The sequence below is a fragment of the Gigantopelta aegis genome, chromosome 5, assembly GCF_016097555.1.
Source record: "Gigantopelta aegis isolate Gae_Host chromosome 5, Gae_host_genome, whole genome shotgun sequence".
In the NCBI taxonomy this organism is placed as follows: domain Eukaryota; kingdom Metazoa; phylum Mollusca; class Gastropoda; order Neomphalida; family Peltospiridae; genus Gigantopelta; species Gigantopelta aegis.
In genome coordinates, this window is record NC_054703.1 from 2040787 (window position 1) to 2065172 (window position 24386).

The window sequence follows — 24386 nt, forward strand, 5'->3', positions numbered from 1 at the left end:
AATGTAGCGGGTTTCCTCTCTAAGACTACGTCAAAATTACCAAATGGTTGACATCCAATATTCATTATTAAAATGAGCAACTGGAGGAAACAATTACAATGAAACGAATATTTTTCAAAATAGTTTTATTCAAGAAAAAAGCAAAACGGTTTATCCACCACCTGTATTCAGATGGTAATGAAGTAACTAAGAACAAGCGGCTAAGACTCTTGTAGCTCACTTATCTATCATGACCACCTTGATTCCAGTCTTCACAAGGGAAACAAGCCAATGAATATTCATGGCACTTGTCTATAACGACTACATTGATACCAGTCGTCACCAGTGAAACAAATCAATGAATATTCATGACACTTTTCTATAATGACTATCTTGATACCAGTTTTCACAAGTGGAACAAGCCAATGAATATTCATGACACTTGTCTATGATGCCTACCTTGATTCCAGTATCCAAGATTAGCATTTAAAGTAAAGTAACTCTTATAAGCACCCCCTCACATATAAACGGATTAACACCCATGAGAATATACCAACATATGACGTTTCAAGTCTGTGTTCCGAGAAAATCGCTTTGCACACACCTCACATATGAAAGACTTAACACCAGTGTGAATCGACATATGTCGTTTCAGTTCGTAGTTCAGGGAGAATCGTTTTGCACATAACTCACATTTAAAATTCTTAACTCCCGTGTGAATCGACATATGTCGTTTCAGTTCGTAGTTCAGGGAGAATCGTTTTGCACACACCTCACATTTAAAATTCTTAACTCCAGTGTGAATCGACATATGTTGTTTCAAGCTAGACTTCCTTGAGAAACAATTTTCACACTCGTCACACTTGAACGGTTTAACACCAGTGTGGATCAACACATGTCTTCTCAAGTGGATATTGTCAGAGAAACTCTTTGCACAAACCCCACATTTAAAATTCCTAATCCCGGAGTGGACAAACGTGTGCTGTTTCAAATTGGAAGTGTTAGAGAAACATTTTGCACAGATCTCACATTTGAAAGGTTTAACACCAGTGTGAGTCAGCATATGTGTTTTCAGGTCTTTATTCTGAGTGAAACGCTTTGCACACACCTCACATATAAAAGGCTTAACTCCAGTGTGAATGAGCATATGTCTTTTCAAATTGCGATTGCTTGAGAGACATTTTGCACACACATCACATTTAAAATTCTTAACTCCAGTGTGAACGAACATATGGTGTTTCAATGATATTTTCCATTGAAAACTCTTTCTGCATACCTCACACTGATATGGCCGTTCACCTGTGTGTGTCCTCATGTGCAGCTTACTATGACACTTGTAAGAGAAGTACTTTAAACACATCCCACATTGGAAAGGTTTCTCAGAAGAATGTGCTGATGTCTGTACTTCCATATCAGGGTGGTTTTCAAAATGTTTAGATGAGACCTCACGTTCGACACATCTATCGTGATATGGTCGTTCACCTGTGTGTGTCCTTATATGCTGCTTGATGTGACACTTGTAAGAGAAACACTTTAAGCACCTGCCACATTGGAAAGGTTTTTCACACGAATGTGCTGATGTTTGTACTTCAATATCAGGGTTGGTTTCACAATGTTTAGATGAGACCTCACGTTCGACACATCTATCGTCATTGCTTGACATACTGCTTTTAGGTTTTGGTCCCATTTAACAAAGTTTTCTTTCATTTAGTATCTCTGAACCCAGCTTAGAATGAACATTTCCTGATGCGTCTTCAAACTCATAGTATGAAGAGACGTGCTGAAACAGAACCAGTAAATGGATAAATAAAAGTGAAATTAAGAGTTGAACAACACGCCCAGAAATATCGTCTTTTGTTATAACTCACAATCACTGCTAGATATATTTCTTTTACAATTAGTTGTAGTCCATGTACAAATACGTAGTGATTCGTTTGCAACCCTATACAGATGTTTGGCAGTAATGCTAATACGAATGAATGTTGTTATGCAGATTCTTTATCAGTGAAGCAAGCCAATGAATATTCATCACACTCGTCTATAATGACCAGAGCCGGTTTATCCTAGTAGCACGGGGTTCAACAACGAACTCAACACATTTTATTTACGGTTATATGGCGTCAGATATATGGTTAAGGACCACACAGATATTGAGAGAGGAAACCCGCTGTCGAACTGCAATTTTCAGTAAAAATGACGGTTGCTATTAACAACATCAATTAAATCTCTTAAATGGTATGTGACCCCCCCCCCCCCCCCCCCCCATTTTCCTGCAGGTAGATTAAATATGGGTGCCACACTTTTTTATTGCTGTACTCCCTGGGTGTGTTGATACGCTGCTTATATCACTTTTATTGGTAAACATTAACATTATCGGCAATAGGAACTGATTTGGTCTGTTTGAACCTATTTACCTGGATATGGTCTCACTACACAGATCACTTCCGGGTGAGAGTTGATTGATCCACTATAGTTTCTAATTGTGACACATGTTATGGTTCACATATTCACTTCCAGGAAATGGTGAAGAATCAAAACAATATGTATGTTTAATGGGAAGCTTTCTGGGTGTATTTTGCCCATGTTATTTTGTAATATTGTGCATCGACCTTCATAGGCACCATCCCAGACAGGATAGCACATACCACAGCCTTTGATGTACCAGTCGTGGTGCACTGGCTGGAGTGAGAAATAGCTCAATGACACACTGACGGGAATAGATCCTACACCGACCACGCATCAAGCGAGCGCTTTAACACTGGGCTACGTCTGAACACCGTGCTTGAACCTTAATTGGATATAAGCACGAAAATAACTTCAAATGAAATATTATTAAAACGTATCACACAGAAAACATTACAAATGTAAATCGCAAAGGGAAAAAAAAAAGTGATTATCACCAAAAAGACAGTCCGGTCCCGAGTTCCATTTCGAGTATCAGGCATAAAGACTAATATTGGCAAAAATATGCAATTGGCAAGTGATTTACGTTAAACTGAAGATAAGTTTGACTGGGCATGGTGATTTATAAATGAAACACGTAAAACAAATTGCTCTAATAAACTGAATAAACCTACCGAACAACAATCAGTTCACAGGTTGCACAGAGCCAAACAAGAGAGTTCGTGTCATATTTAAGGAGTAAAAGCACCTGTGGGTGTGATTGGTAGTAATATGTGACACGGATTATTTGTGCAAATACTATTATCCATTGCCAATAAATAAATACACTTTTATTTGTTATACAATTGTTATGCAGCATATACCAGAGGTTACTACATACTTTTTTGTTTTGTTTTAATAAAATATAAAAAATCTCCATCAGACATCATCAATGGAATCATTCCATAATGTCATCAACCATTTTGTGCCAAAGATGTTCCCATTTTCATACATGGGATTGTTATGCAGGTATATGCTTGCACACCATTTAACATTATAACCAAAAATTCGAATTCTACTTTTTAACCCAACTTTTTTTTTTTAATTTATACAGTATATCATTACCTTTATATGCATATAATTTGGAAATGTTAAGTGAATAATAAATGTTATACATGCATTTCCAGTCATTTTATATAAGTGAACAATTGTCAATTTAATTCTGTCAGGAAGAAGATGTTATGAATAAAAGTTTTGTTTTGATTAATAACACCACTAGAGCATACTGAATAATTAATCATTGGTTATTGGATGTCAAACATTTGGTAATTCTGACCGTCATCAGAAGAATCCGGTCACATTTTTCCATTAGCATTTAGTAGCAAGGGATCTTTTATATGCCCTTTCCTGCATACAGGACAGCACATACCAAAGCCTTTGACCAGTTGTGGTGCACAAGTTGAAACAAGAAAGACCACAATCAGTTGAATGGTTCCACCATGGTTGTTTGATCCTGCAATTCAAGCAATGTGGGCGCGCTGTCAACCGAGACCTAAATCCAATGAATAATAAGCACACCAGTACATTAAACAGTATTTTCTGTTTTGCAGAATTTTATTAAGTTCATTTCAATGAAAATGCAAGAAGAGCACAGGCAAAAACGGCATTGGGATGCGCTATAAGCTACAGTTTCCACGGTACGCACCAGGAATGCCGTGCAATATCAAAGTGGAACGATTTTATAATGCCATTTTTATTAAGTATCGCTGTAGATTTTAAAAATGATGTTGATCAGGATATAATAGTTTTTAATAATAATGTATTTTGGTTAAAATATGTTAATGTATGCACACACACACACATATACAACATAAATGATTTATTTGAAAATAATGTTTTGTTTCTTTTTTCCATAGATTATGTTGAAGAGATCATGACTTTGGTTAACCAGACAGCTAGCCATATTAATCTCACATCCAAAAGACCTGCTATTGACACCCCTCCACCACCGATGGCCGCGTATGAAAAGCCATTAAAGGATGAAAGGATGATGTAGTGAAAGGACACAAGAAAAGATTTGCACAAAAATAACACTTTATTTAGTCATCAATTCTAGGGTATTGAAAGCCAGAAAACTCCCTGGAAACAAATGTTTTTTTGATGATTGCGTATGTGCATGCTGGCAGGGGTACACGTACTTTTTGACCAAGATATCCCCAACAGAACCTAACGAATTGTCTATATGCAGCATATCTGTATTTTCTGTGGAAAAAGAAAGAAAAACCTATATCAAAATTGTGTGTATATAAAGGATAACAGTTGTAAATAATTATGTCCTAAGTGGAATAAATCTTAATACTTTTGTATGTACAAAAGTGTTATACCAAGTTTGTCATTGTATTCATTACCTTTGCTAATTTTTTTCTCTAAAAGCCTTTTATCCATAAATATTTCATTTATTAGTACCCAATTGAGAAAATGACCCAGATTGAGAAAAAAGACAGTGGTATAATTATAAAAATACAAGTGCCAGTTTGTGATGATATCACAGAACGGCTTGACATAACAAGCGAAGATCAATACATTTTTAGTCTGAACAGGTAAATAGGAAATTCAACTGCTAATATCATGCACAATATTGAAGGTCATTTTTAAAGAGATCATTAGCTATTTAGCTTGTAATTTAATACAGTAATGCTCTAATTACACCCCCATCCCCAGTTACGAGTACCAGCTGTGATAATAAATGTGTGTACAATATTTATGAAAACTGTTGAAACTGTTTTTATATGTGTATATATATATATATATATATACACACACTCGTATTGTATATATATACACATACTTGTTTTTGTATTAGGGGGGGGGTTTTTAAATGGACACAATCGGCAATGTATATGTTTGAAAATTTTGTTTATATGTATATATTTTTCAGGGCTCACATTGTAACAAATATTGTTTTAGCCAATTTTTACAATATATCAAATATTTCTTAAAAATTAATAAAAATGGTTATGTTATAGAAGAAAAAATTACCCCTTTGTATTAAATTAGCTTTTAGCCGAGTCATGTATTTGGTTGTGATTTGATCATGTTCAGCAATATGTTAATATGCATATCATAAATGATTATCTAAAATGTGTATGGTTGTATTTTTGTAAATACTTATACTGTTATAGCTTCAAAGTTTATTAATAAACTTACTCTTCAACTGAAATGTTTCTGTTGTGCACTTTGTATTGCTGTCGGTATGCATGGTAGGCAAGCTGAAGTACCCAAGTATCAAGGCTGGATGTGTTGTAATGCATCCAAGTGGTTCCATTTGAAAATCATTTGCATAGTCATCCATTGTTTTAGTAACTGCATCAATTTCCATGCAACATCTGTTTTCTACCAAAGTAGGCTGGACTTCACAGTTTCCACAAAGGCACCTGTAAATTTGCAAAGAAATGCATAATTAATAATAAATGTCCATGGTACAATATTTATGGGTTATAAAATAACTTGCCCCCGCCCCCATCTGCTTGATTCCAGTGAGTTATGACGGGCAGTAGCGGAACCGGGGGGGGGGGGGGGGGCAGGGGGCAGGGGTCTGGACCACACTTTTGAAAACCGTCCATAACCTTTAAGGGGAAACATGATTATATTAACTGTTCTAAATGCTTAAAAAAAAAAAAAAAAAAATCAGATTTACACACACACACACACACACTCTTCAGAAATCCTGCCTGTTATGTATGTATAAAAGTACATTCTCCGATTCAGTTATAAAACAGTGTAATTACCATGTTACAAAATGAGTATAACCTTAGTTTAGTTAACATATCTACTAGTGTTTTTCCTAGCCAGTTTTAGCATGGTGTGGCACCATACCTTAATCAGTGCCATGTTGAACTGAGATTAAACAAACCTTTTTCAATAATTAGTTATAAAATTGCCATTATAAATGACTCGAAAACATTTTAAAATAAAATATCCCTGTTATATATTTTACATTTATTATTTTTATTTCAATTAATTAATTTTTAGGAAAGACTTCCGAACGTTCCAGCATGCATGCTAATAATATCACTAACCCTTACCCTAAGCCTGAATGAACTGAATGCTGGAACGTTCGGAAGTCTTAAAAAAGAAAAAAAACCCAAAGAAACAAAACATTTACCAGTCGGTATTACGAAGCCGGTCTGGATTGTCAAAGTCGTCCGACTCGGCAGGTGTTGATGTTTGGGTATCAGCCTCTGAATTCGTGCGTGGCGGTGCCTTCGGTTCAAATTGGTACGGAAGAATCGCATGGTCCTCATGTATGTCGTCGTCGTTGTCGGAAAAACTACTTAGTAGGCTACCATTGGACTTAAAATTATTTTGTGTATACTATAACCAAAAAAGTAAAATAGAGTTAGAATTCAACATTACTATCCAGTTTTTATTAACTGTTTGTATTCATTATCATGCGGATGATTCGTCCACTCGCTCGTACACAATGTGGTAAATAGGTAATGCAAGCCTCCGCGTCGGAAGACTTTATTACCCCCCCCCCCCCTCCCCCGTCATGTTCTCCTTCAATGGCGTAAATTCTATCCACTGTACCCTCCCTCGTCACGTTATGCCTAATAACCTCGAAATAAAATAAAAACGTGTTGTCTTCAATTCCAATTTAATTAAATGTACATTAAAAAACAATTCAACAAACCATAGTTTGACACCCAATAGCCGATGTATTTTTCGTGCTGGGGTGTCGTTAAACATTCATTCATTCATTCATACCGTCCATACAGGTAGTTAGCGATGCAGCTTTGAAATAAGGCGTGTTGTTTTAGACGCTACTGGATCCAACTTGGTGAAACAAGCTTAAGCAGTAATGAGCCTGCATTGCTAATTACTTCACAATATCACAATAGAGGACACCTGTACACTTACCACGTTGAAAGGGAAGGACTAAAGATTATCTTTACTGGGCACATTGTACTAAAAACATCCTACGACATGTAGCGTGAAAGGCGTACATTATAGAAACAAACAATAACCTAATAAATAGAAACACCAAAGAATTATGTCTGCAGAGCATTGTTACAAAAACATCAACCAAGCGTAATCTAATGCAATATAATTTATTTTCACCTTTGTAAATTTATGACACAGCAAAAAAAATATGGGGTAATAATGGACGAAATAAAAACCCAGTGGACGAATCGTCCGGTACTGATTTTTTGTAGTGGACGAATCGTCTCGAGTTCCTCAGTGGACGAATTTTCAGTGGACGAATCGTCCGTGGGCGAATTGTCCAGTGGACGAATCGACTGCATCCCATCTTGTTCGATGTTTTGTTTTCCCCGCTTGACGTCAGCTTCCGTTTCGGTGTGTTTTTAAAGTCATTGTTTCGCAAAAAATTTGTTTTTAATAAAAACAAACACATGAAGTTTAGAATATGCAAAAATTAACTTATATATGTATAATATACGTATATTGAATAAATATAACTAAAGATATGCCAAGCATTCGTGGTATCCTTTAAATGGTATGTGCATCGACCTTTTGGGACATGGGTATATAGCGCAAGTGACGGCCGGAGTGAATCGGTTAAGGAACCACCTGTTCGGACCGTTACTACAGCCAGATGCGGTCATATAGCAAAATACTGAGACGAAAATGTTCGCATTTTGGAGTAAAAATAAATGCTTATATAATGTATGTTCGCAATGGTGTATGTTGTTAGTGCCAACGAGAACCCGTTCTATTAGCAATCTTCGTTTGAAGTTGGGCAATTTAACATGGGTTTCAATGGCAGACGACATCTGTGTAGTGTGACCTATCACAAATAAAGGTTGCAGAGAAGTAAATCGACCAATGAGCGACGTGTTGTCGACGAAGATAGTGCTTTTAAAATACACCCCATTTTTTTTATAAAATAATTTATGAATTTGAAAATAGGTCAGAAATTGGATCTTTGACAGGAATTGCACCTACATTCATGGTGCACAATTGTGTTGAATGAGATCTCACTTTCCATGAGCTATTTGTACATACCGAGTGTGACGGAACATGCTCTTAATTTTGTTTTCGCCTGTGGCGATATTAATTGTTTTAGAAGGCCGTGTGCAGTTCCAAATTGCACTTAAGCCCAGATGGGCAACTTGTTACGTGATACCTTTGCGCGACGGTCATCGAGCTTTTCTAATACACACCCAGCGGAATCTCTAGCGAACTGGCGACATTAAGTCTGACAATCTGAGAAAAAACAATACCGCTTGGTCGCGGTGGAAATAGCACTTGTAGGGATTCGGTGCCGCGATGTACCCCCAGGCGATATTCGCTGTCTCTGAGAGTTTTGAATAAATAGCTAGGATTTTAGATATATCGAGGAGAAACGATAGGAAGGCTCCGGGGGATCGCTGTCCATCCACTGAACGATCTATATTAGTTCAGACGGGACTTTGGTAAATATATATTTTCTGCTCTGTGTATAACCTTGATGTGATTGATGCGACTTTAAATATTTTAATACTGTATTATACCACTATTATTTAGACGGTGCTGCCGGTCATCTGACGCAGTAATCTGTAGGCTCACTGTCCTAAATAATTATAAAAAGCTTAACCAGTCATCCTAGAAGACCTAGGTAAACTGTAGGTTATTGTCTTTATTGTGATAGGTACCAGTATTAATTCTGTGTTACAAGGTTACTGAATGAGTAGTTAAGTGTTAATTAAAAATTAACCAGTTAGGAATAGAGCTGTAATTCCTTTATTAATTAAGTTCCCCTGGAAGCGTTTCTCAATTATCACACGTGTGGGTGTTGTGTCACGGTGAAGTGATTAGCATATTGTGTAAACTAGACACCTAGAGATTAACTAATTAAGTGATCAGTTCTGGGTTGTTATTATTGTTGTTATTAATCAACTACTGCGGCAGTCCATTTGTCAGCGTAGGTTAATACAGATTCCAAAGTGTATTGTGTTTTGTTGTTTTCTAGTGAACTAAACGTGCTATAATAATATATACTTTATATAAGATCGTATCTCTGATCATACCTAGACGAGCCACTCGGGTAAATACTGCTCGATACAGAGAGATCTAATAGATATACAGTTAGGAGAGATATTTGGACAATCGTGTTTCATTCAGTTACGGGTATTATAGGATCCCCGTGAAAACCGAGTATGAATAGGCCTACACGGTCGGGATGGAGTGACTTCCTAGAAGCTGTGAAATGGCAAATTGGTGGGGGGGGGGGGGGGGGGGGGACTCCAAAATGAAATATTATTTCCAGATTTATGTTGACATCACCCAGTTCAGACATTCTTGCCGCACAACAAAAGGACTGGCTATCATCACTACATGTGTGATTCACCTGGGAACATTTTCGTTTTCCCCTTTTTTTAATTTATGTTAATATGGTGGACAGTTTGCTTCGCAACTACTTGAAAAGGTCACGAAAAAGCTATTCTGACCTGTTGTTCGGACTGAAGTACAATAATGTATTCTTATCGTGCGCATTCGCTTACCAAGACAGAAAAAAAGCAAACACACAACCAACCAACAAAACCTAACATAATTTTTCGTAGTTATGACATATAGATATAGAAGGTAATAGAGCAAAATGTGATAATAATACGACACTTTGCATGTCGTTAGCATACCACGGGTACAGTAAAACTTAACATATAGCCAAACTGGCTACAGTGGTATCATCCCCTATTGCCCAGATGACGTCACAATTTGAAATGGCCGCCAATTAACTATTTCTCACCATATTTGTTACATTTAGAAATGTATGCTATCACATATTACCTCCATTGATACTATTTGTGTGTGTTTGTGTGTGTGTGTGTGTGTGTGTGTGTGTGTGTGTGTGTTGCTGTTATGTATTAATCATATATATTAATCATTATTCTGAAAAATAGGAATATATTGAACAAAAAAAGAAACGTGTCTAATCATAAATATCCTGTATATAATTGCCTTGTAGCTAAAAACATCCCCTTTCAATGATGTTCCTTTTAAATACGCATTTGCTGACGGGTTTCTTCCTGTAGTGTGTATTAGTGATTAATGTGTGATTTTTGTTTTTATCAGGCAGCTAAAAAATGATCAATGTTAAAGGTATTTAACATCAATCATAGGATTGTTGTTATATTCGAGCGTGAATCTTTCACTACCGTTTCGTAGGCAGATATTGCGCAATATTGATATAGATTGGTCTCTGACGGTTAGAGTGTAACAGCTGTTCAGATATCCGTCTAGCTTCGTTACCGTCAGGGGGAGGGACGTACCCCAGTGGTAAAGCGCTCGCTTGATTCACGGTCGGTCTGGTATCGATCCCCGTCGGTGGGCCCATTCGCCTATTTTTCGTTCTAGCCAGTGCACCACGACTGGTATATCAAAGACAGTGGTTTGTGCTGTCCTGTGTGGGATGTTTCATATAAAAGACCCCTTGGTACTAATTTAAAAATGTATCGGGTTTCCTCCCTAAGACTATGTCAAAATTACCAAATGGTTGACATCCAATATTCATTATTAAAATGAGCAACTAGAGGAAACAATTACAATGAAACAAGAATATTTTTCAAAATATTTTTATTCAAGAGAAAGCAGAAAGGTTTATCCACCACCTGTATTCAGATGGTAATGAAGTAACTAAGAACAAGCGGCTAAGACTCTTGTAGCTCACTTATCTATCATGACGACCTTGATTCCAGTCTTCACAAGCGAAACAAGCCAATGAATATTCATGGTACTTGTCTATAACAACTACATTGATACCAGTCGTCACCAGTGAAACAAATCAATGAAAATTCATGGCACTTTTCTATAATGACTATCTTGATACCAGTGTTCACAAGTGAAACAAGCCAATGGATATTCATGGAACTTGTCTATAACGTCTACATTGATACCAGTCGTTACCAGTGAAACAAATCAATGAAAATTCATGACACTTTTCTATAATGACTATCTTGATACCAGTGTTCACAAGTGAAACAAGCCACTGAATATTCATGACACTTGTCTATGATGACTGCCTTGATTCCAGTATCCACGATTACCATTTAAAGGAAAGTAACACTCTTATAAGCACCCCCTCACATACAAACGGATTAACACCCATGAGAATATACCAACATATGACGTTTCAAGTCTGTGTTCCGAGAAAATCGCTTTGCACACACCTCACATATGAAAGACTTAACACCAGTGTGAATCAACATATGTTCTTTCAAGGTATACTTTTGTGAGAAACATTTCTCACACACCTCACATTTGACAGCCTTGTCACGTGTGTGAACAGACATATGTGCTTTCAAGTGCGAGCTTAGTTTAAAACATTTTGCACAAACCTCACATTTGAAAGGTTTAACACCAGTGTGACCCAACATATGCAGTTTCAAGTAGGCATTGCGTGAGAAACATTTTGCACACACATCACACTGAAAAGACTTAACACCAGTGTGAATCGACATATGTTTTTTCAAAGAAGACTTTTGAGTGAAACATTTTTCACACATCTCACATTTCAAACACTGGTTATCAGTGTGAACCAATATGTGATGTTTCCAGGTTGACCTGTCTGAAAAACGTTTTGCACACACCTCACAACTATAAGGCTTAACACCGGTGTGAGTCAACATATGTCGTTTCACTTGGTTGTTCAGGGAAAATCGTCTTGTACACACCTCACAACTATAAGGCTTAACACCAGTGTGAGTCATCATATGTGTTTTCAATTTATTATTATGAGTGAAACGCTTTGCACACACCTCACATAAGAAAGGCTTAACTCCAGTGTGTAGGAACATATGCCCTTTAAAGCTGGAATCGAGTGAGAAACATTTTGCACACACCTCACATTTGAAATTCTTAACTCCAGTGTGAATGACCGTATGGTTTTTCAATGCTGATTTCCAATTAAACCTCATGCTGCACACCTCACACTGATATGGTCGTTCATCAGTGTGTGCCCTCAAGTGCACCTTGATGTATGACTTGTAAGAGAAACACTTTAAACACATCCCACATTGGAAACTCATAGTATGAATAGACGAGCTGAAACAGAACCAGTAAATGGATAAATAAAACTGAAATTAAGAGTTGAACAACACGCCCAGAAATATCGTCGTTTTTATAACTCACAATCACTGCTAGACGTATTGCTTTTAAAATGACTAAAAGAAACTTAAACAGTTGTGTCTTCAAAGTCTTATCTGTCCTGGATCAAGCCACTGGCTATCCAGAGACTTGGCCTGCGACAGACATGCCTGAAACCTTAGTGGTATTTGGGCATGTTAAATATACTTACGCATTCACTCAAAGTCTTAAACAGAACCAGTAAATATATAAATGAAACCGAAACCAAGAGTTTTGTCTTCAAAATCTGAAAGAAAAGAACGTTTGTTTTTGCTTGCCTACATCACTGGAGCACATTGATAAATTAATCAAACATTTGGTAATTCGGACACGTAGTCATCAGAGGAAACCCGGTTAATTTTTCCTAATGCATCAAGGATCTTTTATATCCACTTTCCCACAAAGAGGAAAGCACATACCATGTCCTCTGACCAGTTGTAGTACATTGGCTGGAATGAGAGAAAACCAATCAGTTGAATGGATCCACCGAGGTGGTTTGATCCAACAACGCAAGCAGGTCAAGCAAGCGCTCAACTGACAGTGCTAAATCCCCCACAAGACCGAAACAGAACTATTGTCCGAACCAAATTGTTAACAACTACAAAACATGACTCTCCTACCTTTAATTGCCGTTAGATTTCCTCCAAAGTTTGTCCAGACACAAATCGTAAAAAAACCACTACAAATATACAGATTCCACACACGAGACTGCAACGATGTCGCCTTTGCTGAGATTGCATAGGGAAAAATACATGCAGTTTTCTGCCGTCTGCCATGTTGCTTGTTTATGGAATACTCTTCAAGAGATGGTGAAAGCCTCCAAAGTATGTGACACAATTAATATGAAATCAATGATCTCTTGTGGTATCATTAAAAAATTTAAAATAATAATAAATAATAATATGACGTCATCACGTCTGCTTTTATAATCATAACATGTTATGACGTTGTTAGATTAAGTCCTATCCTTTCACCCCTCTTGGAGAATATTCCATAAAAAGTCAAAATGGCAGCTAGCACAAAATTACATGCTTTTTGCCCTATGTGCTCTCAGCGAAGTCGATATAGGTGACATAGTTATCATCTGGTATGTGGAAACTGTCATTCTAGTGGGTTTTTCAAGATTTCTGTCTGGACAAACTTTGAAGGAAATCTAACGGCAATTAAAGGTAGGAGAGTAATTTTTCGTAGTTGTTAACAATTCGGTTCGGACAATAGTAAATAGATAAATCAAACTGAAACTGAAACTAAGAGTTGAACAAGTCAAGAAATGTTCGGTATCTTCTGTTAATGTGTTGTTGTTGTTTTTTTCTACATTTTTGCTACGTTTAAAGTCATGCTGTTACAGATTTAAGGAATTTTTTTTTTTTAAATGGATAATAAATAAAAATTACAATAACTGTTGGAAACCAAATCTAGCTATCGCATCACCTTAACTGAACCATGATGGAGTGAAATCCATCTCATCCCTCTCGGCAATTTTAGTTTTTGAATTATGGACCATTCCCATAATTTAATTATTTTTACAAAATGTCATTAATAAATGGAGTATGGTGGTTATGAAGATGGTTTAATAAAGTACATTTAGGGACAAATTAAATTATATTTGTTCAGGTAATACTTTGTTAGACCATTAAATAGGCCAGTGGTCTGTGACAATATGCCTTTAATGTCCATTATAAATGGGTTGGAGACCTGCATTTCTTATAACTTTGTCTAAATGATTTAGACTATAACAACGCATTTGAGAATTTATAAAACAAAATGAAAGATCGATCGAAAATAAAGTAAATGATTGAAATGACTGGAGAAATCAATATTTGTAATAAATACTCATGGAAAATGCACTCTCATTTGTATTACAATATACATCAGCAATCCTTTACATCTGAGCAGCACAATTGCGCTGGTGCAAACCTAAATTTCATCTCTGGAGCATTTGTTTTTAATAGTTTACTTCAAATATGGTAGCATGACTTCTGCGCAAATTTGAAAGAGGCTGACTAGACATTGTGTGTTTAACAAAGAGATACATGTGATCTGACAGGGACAGACAGGACATTCTGTGTCGTAACAAAGAGATACATGTGATCTGACAGGGACAGACAGGACATTTTGTGTTTAACAAAGAGATACATGTGATCTGACAGGGACAGACAGGACATTCTGTGTCGTAACAAAGAGATACATGTCATCTGACAGGGACTGACAGGACATTTTGTGTTTAACAAAGAGATACATGTGATCTGACAGGGACAGACAGGGCATTCTGTGTTTAACAAAGAGATACATGTGATCTGACAGGGACAGACAGGACATTTTGTGTTTAACAAAGAGATACATGTGATCTGACAGGGACTGACAGGACATTCTGTGTTTAACAAAGAGATACATGTGATCTGACAGGGACAGACAGGACATTGTGTGTTTAACAAAGAGATACATGTGATCTGACAGGGACAGACAGGACATTCTGTGTTTAACAAAGAGATACATGTGATCTGACAGGGACTGACAGGACATTTTGTGTTTCACAAAGAGATACATGTAATCTGACAGGGACAAGCAGGTGAGTTTGTGTTTAACAAAGAGATACATGTGATCTGACAGGGACAGACAGGACATTCTGTGTTTAACAAAGAGATACATGTGATCTGACAGGGACAGACAGGACATTCTGTGTTTAACAAAGAGATACATGTGATCTGACAGGGACAGACAGGACATTCTGTGTTTAACAAAGAGATACATGTGATCTGACAGGGACAGACAGGACATTCTGTGTTTAACAAAGAGATACATGTGATCTGACAGGGACTGACAGGACATTCTGTGTTTAACAAAGAGATACATGTGATCTGACAGGGACAGACAGGACATTCTGTGTTTAACAAAGAGATACATGTGATCTGACAGGGACAGACAGGACATTCTGTGTTTAACAAAGAGATACATGTGATCTGACAGGGACAGACAGGACATTCTGTGTTTAACAAAGAGATACATGTGATCTGACAGGGACAGACAGGACATTCTATGTTTAACAAAGAGATACATGTGATCTGACAGGGACTGACAGGACATTCTGTGTTTAACAAAGAGATACATGTGATCTGACAGGGACTGACAGGACATTCTGTGTTTAACAAAGAGATACATGTGATCTGACAGGGACATGACAGGACATTCTGTGTTTAACAAAGAGATACATGTGATCTGACAGGGACTGACAGGACATTCTGTGTTTACATTCTGTGTTTAACAAAGAGATACATGTGATCTGACAGGGACTGACAGGACATTCTGTGTTTAACAAAGAGATACATGTGATCTGACAGGGACTGACAGGACATTTTGTGTTTAACAAAGAGATACATGTGATCTGACAGGGACTGACAGGACATTTTGTGTTTAACAAAGAGATACATGTGATCTGACAGGGACTGACAGGACATTCTGTGTTTAACAAAGAGATACATGTGATCTGACAGGGACTGACAGGACATTCTGTGTTTAACAAAGAGATACATGTGATCTGACAGGGACTGACAGGACATTCTGTGTTTAACAAAGAGATACATGTGATCTGACAGGGACTGACAGGACATTCTGTGTTTAACAAAGAGATACATGTGATCTGACAGGGACTGACAGGACATTCTGTGTTTAACAAAGAGATACATGTGATCTGACAGGGACTGACAGGACATTTTGTGTTTAACAAAGAGATACATGTGATCTGACAGGGACAGGGACTGACAGGACATTCTGTGTTTAACAAAGAGATACATGTGATCTGACAGGGACAGACAGGACATTCTGTGTTTAACAAAGAGATACATGTGATCTGACAGGGACTGTGTTTAACAAAGAGATACATGTGATCTGACAGGGACTTTCTGTGTTTAACAAAGAGATACATGTGATCTGACAGGGACTGACAGGTGATTTTGTGTTTAACAAAGAGATACATGTGATCTGACAGGGACTGACAGGACATTCTGTGTTTAACAAAGAGATACATGTGATCTGACAGGACATTCTGTGTTTAACAAAGAGATACATGTGATCTGACAGGGACTGACAGGACATTCTGTGTTTAACAAAGAGATACATGTGATCTGACAGGGACAGACAGGACATTCTGTGTTTAACAAAGAGATACATGTGATCTGACAGGGGACTTACAGGACATTCTGTGTTGTAACAAAGAGATACATGTGATCTGACAGGGACTGACAGGACATTCTGTGTTTAACAAAGAGATACATGTGATCTGACAGGGACTGACAGGACATTCTGTGTTTAACAAAGAGATACATGTGATCTGACAGGGACTGACAGGACATTCTGTGTTTAACAAAGAGATACATGTGATCTGACAGGGACAGACAGGACATTCTGTGTTTAACAAAGAGATACATGTGATCTGCCAGGGACTGACAGGACATTCTGTGTTTAACAAAGAGATACATGTGATCTGACAGGGACTGACAGGACATTCTGTGTCTAACAAAGAGATACATGTGATCTGACAGGGACAGACAGGACATTCTGTGTTTAACAAAGAGATACATGTGATCTGACAGGGACTGACAGGACATTCTGTGTTTAACAAAGAGATACATGTGATCTGACAGGGACTGACAGGACATTCTGTGTTTAACAAAGAGATACATGTGATCTGACAGGGACAGACAGGACATTCTATGTTTAACAAAGAGATACATACATGTGATCTGACAGGACACTGTGTTTAACAAAGAGATACATGTGATCTTCTGAACAAAGAGATACATGTGACACAGGACATTCTGTGTTTAACAAAGAGATACATGTGATCTGACAGACAGGACATTCTGTGTTTAACAAAGAGATACATGTGATCTGAGGGACTGACAGGACATTCTATGTTTAACAAAGAGATACATGTGATCTGACAGGGACAGACAGGACATTCTGTGTTTAACAAAGAGATACATGTAATCTGACAGGGACAGACAGGACATTTTGTGTTTAACAAAGAGATACATGTGACAGGGACTGACAGGACATTCTGTGTTTAACAAAGAGATACATGTGATCTGACAGGGACTGACAGGACATTCTGTGTTTAACAAAGAGATACATGTGATCTGACAGGGACTGACAGGACATTCTGTGTTTAACAAAGAGATACATGTGATCTGACAGGGACAGACAGGACATTCTGTGTTTAACAAAGAGATACATGTGATCTGACAGGGACAGACAGGACATTCTGTGTTTAACAAAGAGATACATGTGATCTGACAGGACATTCTGTGTTTAACAAAGAGATACATGTGATCTGACAGGACATTCTGTGTTTAACAAAGAGATACATGTGATCTGACAGGACATACATGTGATCTGACAGGGACATGTTTTAACAAAGAGATACATGTGATCTGACAGGGAGGACATTCTGTGTTTAACAAAGAGATACATGAGATACATGTTCTGTGTTTAACAAAGAGATACATGTGATCTGACAGGGACAGGACATTCTGTGTTTAACAAAGAGATACATGTGATCTGACAGGGACAGACAGGACATTTTGTGTTTAACAAAGAGATACATGTGATCTGACAGGGACTGACAGGACATTCTGTGTTTAACAAAGAGATACATGTGATCTGACAGGGACAGACAGGACATTCTGTGTTTAACAAAGAGATACATGTGATCTGACAGGGACTGACAGGACATTCTGTGTCTAACAAAGAGATACATGTGATCTGACAGGGACTGACAGGACATTCTGTGTCTAACAAAGAGATACATGTGATCTGACAGGGACTGACAGGACATTCTGTGTTTAACAAAGAGATACATGTGATCTGACAGGACATTCTGTGTTTAACAAAGAGATACATGTGATCTGACAGGACATCTTTAAAAAAGAGATACATGTGATCTGACAGGGACTGACAGGAAATTCTCTGTTTAACAAAGAGATACATGTGATCTGACAGGGACTGACAGGACATTCTGTGTTTAACAAAGAGATACATGTGACAGGGACTGACAGGACATTCTGTGTTTAACAAAGAGATACATGTGATCTGACAGGGACTGACAGGACATTCTGTGTTTAACAAAGAGATACATGTGATCTGACAGGGACAGACAGGACATTGTATGTTTAAAAAAGAGATACATGTGATCTGACAGGGACTGACAGGACATTCTGTGTTTAACAAAGAGATACACATAATCTGACAGGGACTGACAGGACATTCTGTGTTGTAACAAAGAGATACATATGATCTGACAGGGACAGACAGGACATTCTGTGTCGTAACAAAGAGATACATGTGATCTGACAGGGACTGACAGGACATTCTGTGTCGTAACAAAGATACATGTGATCTGACAGGGACTGACAGGACATTCTGTGTCTAACAAAGAGATACATGTGATCTGACAGGGACTGACAGGACATTCTGTGTCTAACAAAGAGATACATGTGATCTGACAGGGACTGACAGGACATTCTGTGTTTAACAAAGAGATACATGTGATCTGACAGGACATTCTGTGTTTAACAAAGAGATACATGTGATCTGACAGGACATTCTGTGTTTAAAAAGGAGATACATGTGATCTAACAGGGACTGACAGGACATTCTCTGTCTAACAAAGAGATACATGTGATCTGACAGGGACTGACAGGACATTCTGTGTTTAACAAAGAGATACATGTGATCTGACAGGGACTGACAGGACATTCTGTGTTTAACAAAGAGATACATGTGATCTGACAGGGACTGACAGGACATTCTGTGTCTAACAAAGAGATACATGTGATCTGACAGGGACTGACAGGACATTCTGTGTTTAACAAAGAGATACATGTGATCTGACAGGGACTGACAGGACATTCTGTGTTTAACAAAGAGATACATGTGATCTGACAGGGACTGACAGGACATTCTGTGTCTAACAAAGAGATACATGTGATCTGACAGGGACTGACAGGCCATTCTGTGTTTAACAAAGAGATACATGTGATCTGACAGGACATTCTGTGTTTAACAAAGAGATACATGTGATCTGACAGGGACTGACAGGACATTCTGTGTTTAACAAAGAGATACATGTGATCTGACAGGGACAGACAGGACATTCTGTGTTTAACAAAGAGATACATGTGATCTGACAGGGACTGACAGGACATTCTGTGTCTAACAAAGAGATACATGTGATCTGACAGGGACTGACAGGACATTCTGTGTCTAACAAAGAGATACATGTGATCTGACAGGGACTGACAGGACATTCTGTCTTTAACGAAGAGATACATGTGATCTGACAGGGACTGACAGGACATTCTGTGTTTAACAAAGAGATACATGTGATCTGACAGGGACTGACAGGACATTCTGTGTTTAACAAAGAGATACATGTGATCTGACAGGGACTGACAGGACATTCTGTGTTTAACAAAGAGATACATGTGATCTGACAGGGACAGACAGGACATTCTGTGTCTAACAAAGAGATACATGTGATCTGACAGGGACTGACAGGACATTCTGTGTTTAACAAAGAGATACATGTGATCTGACAGGGACTGACAGGACATTCTGTATCTAACAAAGAGATACATGTGATCTGACAGGGACTGACAGGACATTCTGTGTTGTAACAAAGAGATACATGTGATCTGACAGGGACTGACAGGACATTCTGTGTCTAACAAAGAGATACATGTGATCTGACAGGGACAGACAGGACATTTTGTGTTAACAAAGAGATACATGTGATCTGACAGGGACTGACAGGACATTCTGTGTTTAACAAAGAGATACATGTGATCTGACAGGGACTGACAGGACATTCTGTGTTTAACAAAGAGATACACATAATCTGACAGGGACTGACAGGACATTCTGTGTCGTAACAAAGATACATGTGATCTGACAGGGACTGACAGGACATTCTGTGTCTAACAAAGAGATACATGTGATCTGACAGGGTGACAGGACATTCTGTGTCTAACAAAGAGATACATGTGATCTGACAGGGACTGACAGGCCATTCTGTGTTTAACAAAGAGATACATGTGATCTGACAGGACATTCTGTGTTTAACAAAGAGATACATGTGATCTGACAGGGACTGACAGGACATTCTGTGTTTAACAAAGAGATACATGTGATCTGACAGGGACTGACAGGACATTCTGTGTTTAACAAAGAGATACATGTAACAAAGAGATACATATGATCTGACAGGGACAGACAGGACATTCTGTGTCGTAACAAAGAGATACATGTGATCTGACAGGGACTGACAGGACATTCTGTGTTTAACAAAGAGATACATGTGATCTGACAGGGACTGACAGGACATTCTGTGTTTAACAAAGAGATACATGTGATCTGACAGGGACTGACAGGACATTCTGTGTTTAACAAAGAGATACATGTGATCTGACAGGGACTGACAGGACATTCTGTGTTTAACAAAGAGATACATGTGATCTGACAGGACATTCTGTGTTTAACAAAGAGATACATGTGATCTGACAGGACATTCTGTGTTTAACAAAGAGATACATGTGATCTGACAGGGACTGACAGGACATTCTCTGTTTAACAAAGAGATACATGTGATCTGACAGGGACTGACAGGACATTCTGTGTTTAACAAAGAGATACATGTGATCTGACAGGGACTGACAGGACATTCTGTCTTTAACGAAGAGATACATGTGATCTGACAGGGACTGACAGGACATTCTGTGTCTAACAAAGAGATACATGTGATCTGACAGGGACTGACAGGACATTCTGTGTTTAACAAAGAGATACATGTGATCTGACAGGGACTGACAGGACATTCTATGTTTAACAAAGAGATACATGTGATCTGACAGGGACTGACAGGACATTCTGTGTTTAACAAAGAGATACATGTGATCTGACAGGGACTGACAGGACATTCTGTGTTTAACAAAGAGATACATGTGATCTGACAGGACATTCTGTGTTTAACAAAGAGATACATGTGATCTGACAGGGACTGACAGGACATTCTGTGTTTAACAAAGAGATACATGTGATCTGACAGGGACAGACAGGACATTCTGTGTTTAACAAAGAGATACATGTGATCTGACAGGGACTGACGGGACATTCTGTGTTTAACAAAGAGATACATGTGATCTGACAGGGACTGACAGGACATTCTGTGTTTAACAAAGAGATACATGTGATCTGACAGGGACTGACAGGACATTCTGTGTTTAACAAAGAGATACATGTGATCTGACAGGGACTGACAGGACATTCTGTGTTTAACAAAGAGATACATGTGATCTGACAGGGACTGACAGGACATTCTGTGTTTAACAAAGAGATACATGTGATCTGACAGGGACTGACAGGACATTCTGTGTTTAACAAAGAGATACATGTGATCTGACAGGGACAGACAGGACATTCTGTGTTTAACAAAGAGATACATGTGATCTGACAGGGACTGACAGGACATTCTGTGTTTAACAAAGAGATACATGTGATCTGACAGGGACTGACAGGACATTCTGTGTCTAACAAAGAGATACATGTGATCTGACAGGGACTGACAGGACATTCTGTGTTTAACAAAGAGATACATGTGATCTGACAGGGACTGACAGGACATTCTGTGTCTAACAAAGAGATACATGTGATCTGACAGGGACAGACAGGTGATTTTGTTTAACAAAGAGATAGATGTGATCTGACAGGGACTGACAGGACATTCTGTGTTTAACAAAGAGATACATGTGATCTGACAGGGACTGACAGGACATTCTGTGTTTAACAAAGAGATACATGTGATCTGACAGGACATTCTGTGTTTAACAAAGAGATACATGTGATCTGACAGGGACTGACAGGATATTCTGTGTTTAACAAAGAGATACATGTGATCTGACAGGACATTCTGTGTTTAACAAAGAGATACATGTGATCTGACAGGGACTGACAGGATATTCTGTGTTTAACAAAGAGATACATGTGATCTGACAGGGACTGACAGGACATTCTGTGTTTAACAAAGAGATACATGTGATCTGACAGGGACTGACAGGACATTCTGTGTTTAACAAAGAGATACATGTGATCTGACAGGGACAGACAGGACATTCTGTGTTTAACAAAGAGATACATGTGATCTGACAGGGACAGACAGGACATTCTATGTTTAACAAAGAGATACATGTGATCTGACAGGGACTGACAGGACATTCTGTGTTTTGACAGGGACATGTGATCTGACAGGACATTCTGTGTTTAACAAAGAGATACATGTGATCTGACAGGACATTCTGTGTTTAACAAAGAGATACATGTGATCTGACAGGACATTCTGTGTTTAATAAAGAGATACATGTGATCTGACAGGGATTGACTGGACATTCTGTGTTTAACAAAGACACACCTATAATCCAGGCATAAGCATACGAGACAGGGAACAGGGGTGGGGGCAACTTTCCCCTGTCTTGTACGCATATGCCTGGATTAACCTCAAATTCGGGCAAACATTATTAAGATATTCAGGGGAAATGTGCCAACCTAAGACTTTCTTACCATGTATTTCCATCATTCTACACTCAAAATTAGTTGTAATCTATGTAAAAATTAGTAGTTATTCATTTACAAACCTATTTACAGGTAGCTGTATGAATAAATGAATGAATGAATGAATGTTTAATGACACCCCAGCACGAAAAATACATCGGCTACTGGGTGTCAAAACTATGGTAATGCAAACAAATACGGTGATGATCGACATCAATATAAAAATTCAAGATTTAAAGGGACATTCCTGAGTTTGCTACAATTTTTAAGATGTTATCGACTAACAGAGACTTTTTAATAATTGTAATTACATATCAAATATATTTTTCTGTGTAAAATATTAATGGCTGTATATTAAACGTATAAAAATTTCTGATCTGTAGTAGGTTAAATTTCATTTTATTTCCTAAAAATTATGTTTTTCGTACGTACAAAATTCTTTGAAGACAAAATCCAGTTTGGGCTTCTAACAAATATTGAAATGACCAGAAACAAATTGAATATGCAGACACTGATATTCTAAACAAGAAAATATATTTATTATGTATGTTTAATAGTAGAAATATTTTATTAGTCAGAAACATCTTACAATGCAGCAAACTCGGGAATGTCCCTTTAAATAAAACATATAAGGTGATGATCAACATCAATATAAAAATTGAAGATAAAAATTATACCGAAAAGAATTTGAAATGGAAAATTATTAAAACGTAGAAAAAAACCCCCACAAGTGTCCGAATTTCACAGAAGGAATCGATTATCACCACAAACACAGTCCGATCCAGAGTTTCATTTCGAATATCAGGCATTAACTTGATTAAGACCTACATTTCCCAAGAATAGGCCTAATTGTTTTGGCGAAAATACGCAATTGGCAAGTGATTTACGTTAACCTGAACATAAGTTTGACTGGGCATGGTGATTTATAAATGAAACACGTAAAACAAATTGCTCTAATAAACTGAATAAACCTACCGAACAACAATCAGTCCACCAGGCAGGATATCACAAATATAAAGGTCACGAGAAAGCTATTCTGACCTGTTGTTCGAGGTCACGAGAAAGCTATTCTGACCTGTTGTTCGGACTGAAGAACGATGAAATGCGGACTGCGATTAGGTAATTAATTTCTGTTTTTAAAGATATACTCGATTATTTCTATTATTATTATTCGAACTGAAGAACGATGAAATGCGGACTGCGATTAATTAATTTCTCTTTTTAAAGATATACTCGATTATTTCTATTGTTATTATTATTATTATTATTATTATTATATAAATCGTGTTCTACACAATAAT

General features: G+C 37.7%; 1 protein-coding gene and 1 long non-coding RNA gene across 5 annotated transcripts; both read right to left on the reverse strand.

Annotated features, from left to right (window-relative positions):
* Positions 1-110: 110 nt before the first annotated feature.
* On the reverse strand, positions 111-24132 carry LOC121373309 (gastrula zinc finger protein xLCGF3.1-like). 4 transcript variants are annotated; one of them, XM_041499867.1, is made up of 3 exons: positions 24061-24132; positions 1462-1759; positions 111-1278 (listed from the first exon to the last, which is right to left on the reverse strand). In XM_041499867.1, exons 2-3 carry the CDS (start codon positions 1664-1666, stop codon positions 512-514), a joined length of 972 nt encoding a protein of 323 aa, XP_041355801.1. In that variant the 5' UTR covers positions 1667-1759; positions 24061-24132; the 3' UTR covers positions 111-511. The 4 variants fall into 4 exon arrangements, with proteins under 4 accessions (XP_041355801.1, XP_041355799.1, XP_041355800.1 ...); XM_041499865.1 differs by having other exon boundaries at positions 111-1759; XM_041499866.1 differs by lacking the exon at positions 24061-24132 and adding an exon at positions 3057-3110 and having other exon boundaries at positions 111-1759.
* On the reverse strand, positions 4438-6702 carry LOC121373310. Its single transcript, XR_005958062.1, has 2 exons — positions 5569-6702; positions 4438-4623 (listed from the first exon to the last, which is right to left on the reverse strand). It is a non-coding gene; the product is annotated as an uncharacterized LOC121373310 (long non-coding RNA).
* Positions 24133-24386: the final 254 nt, after the last annotated feature.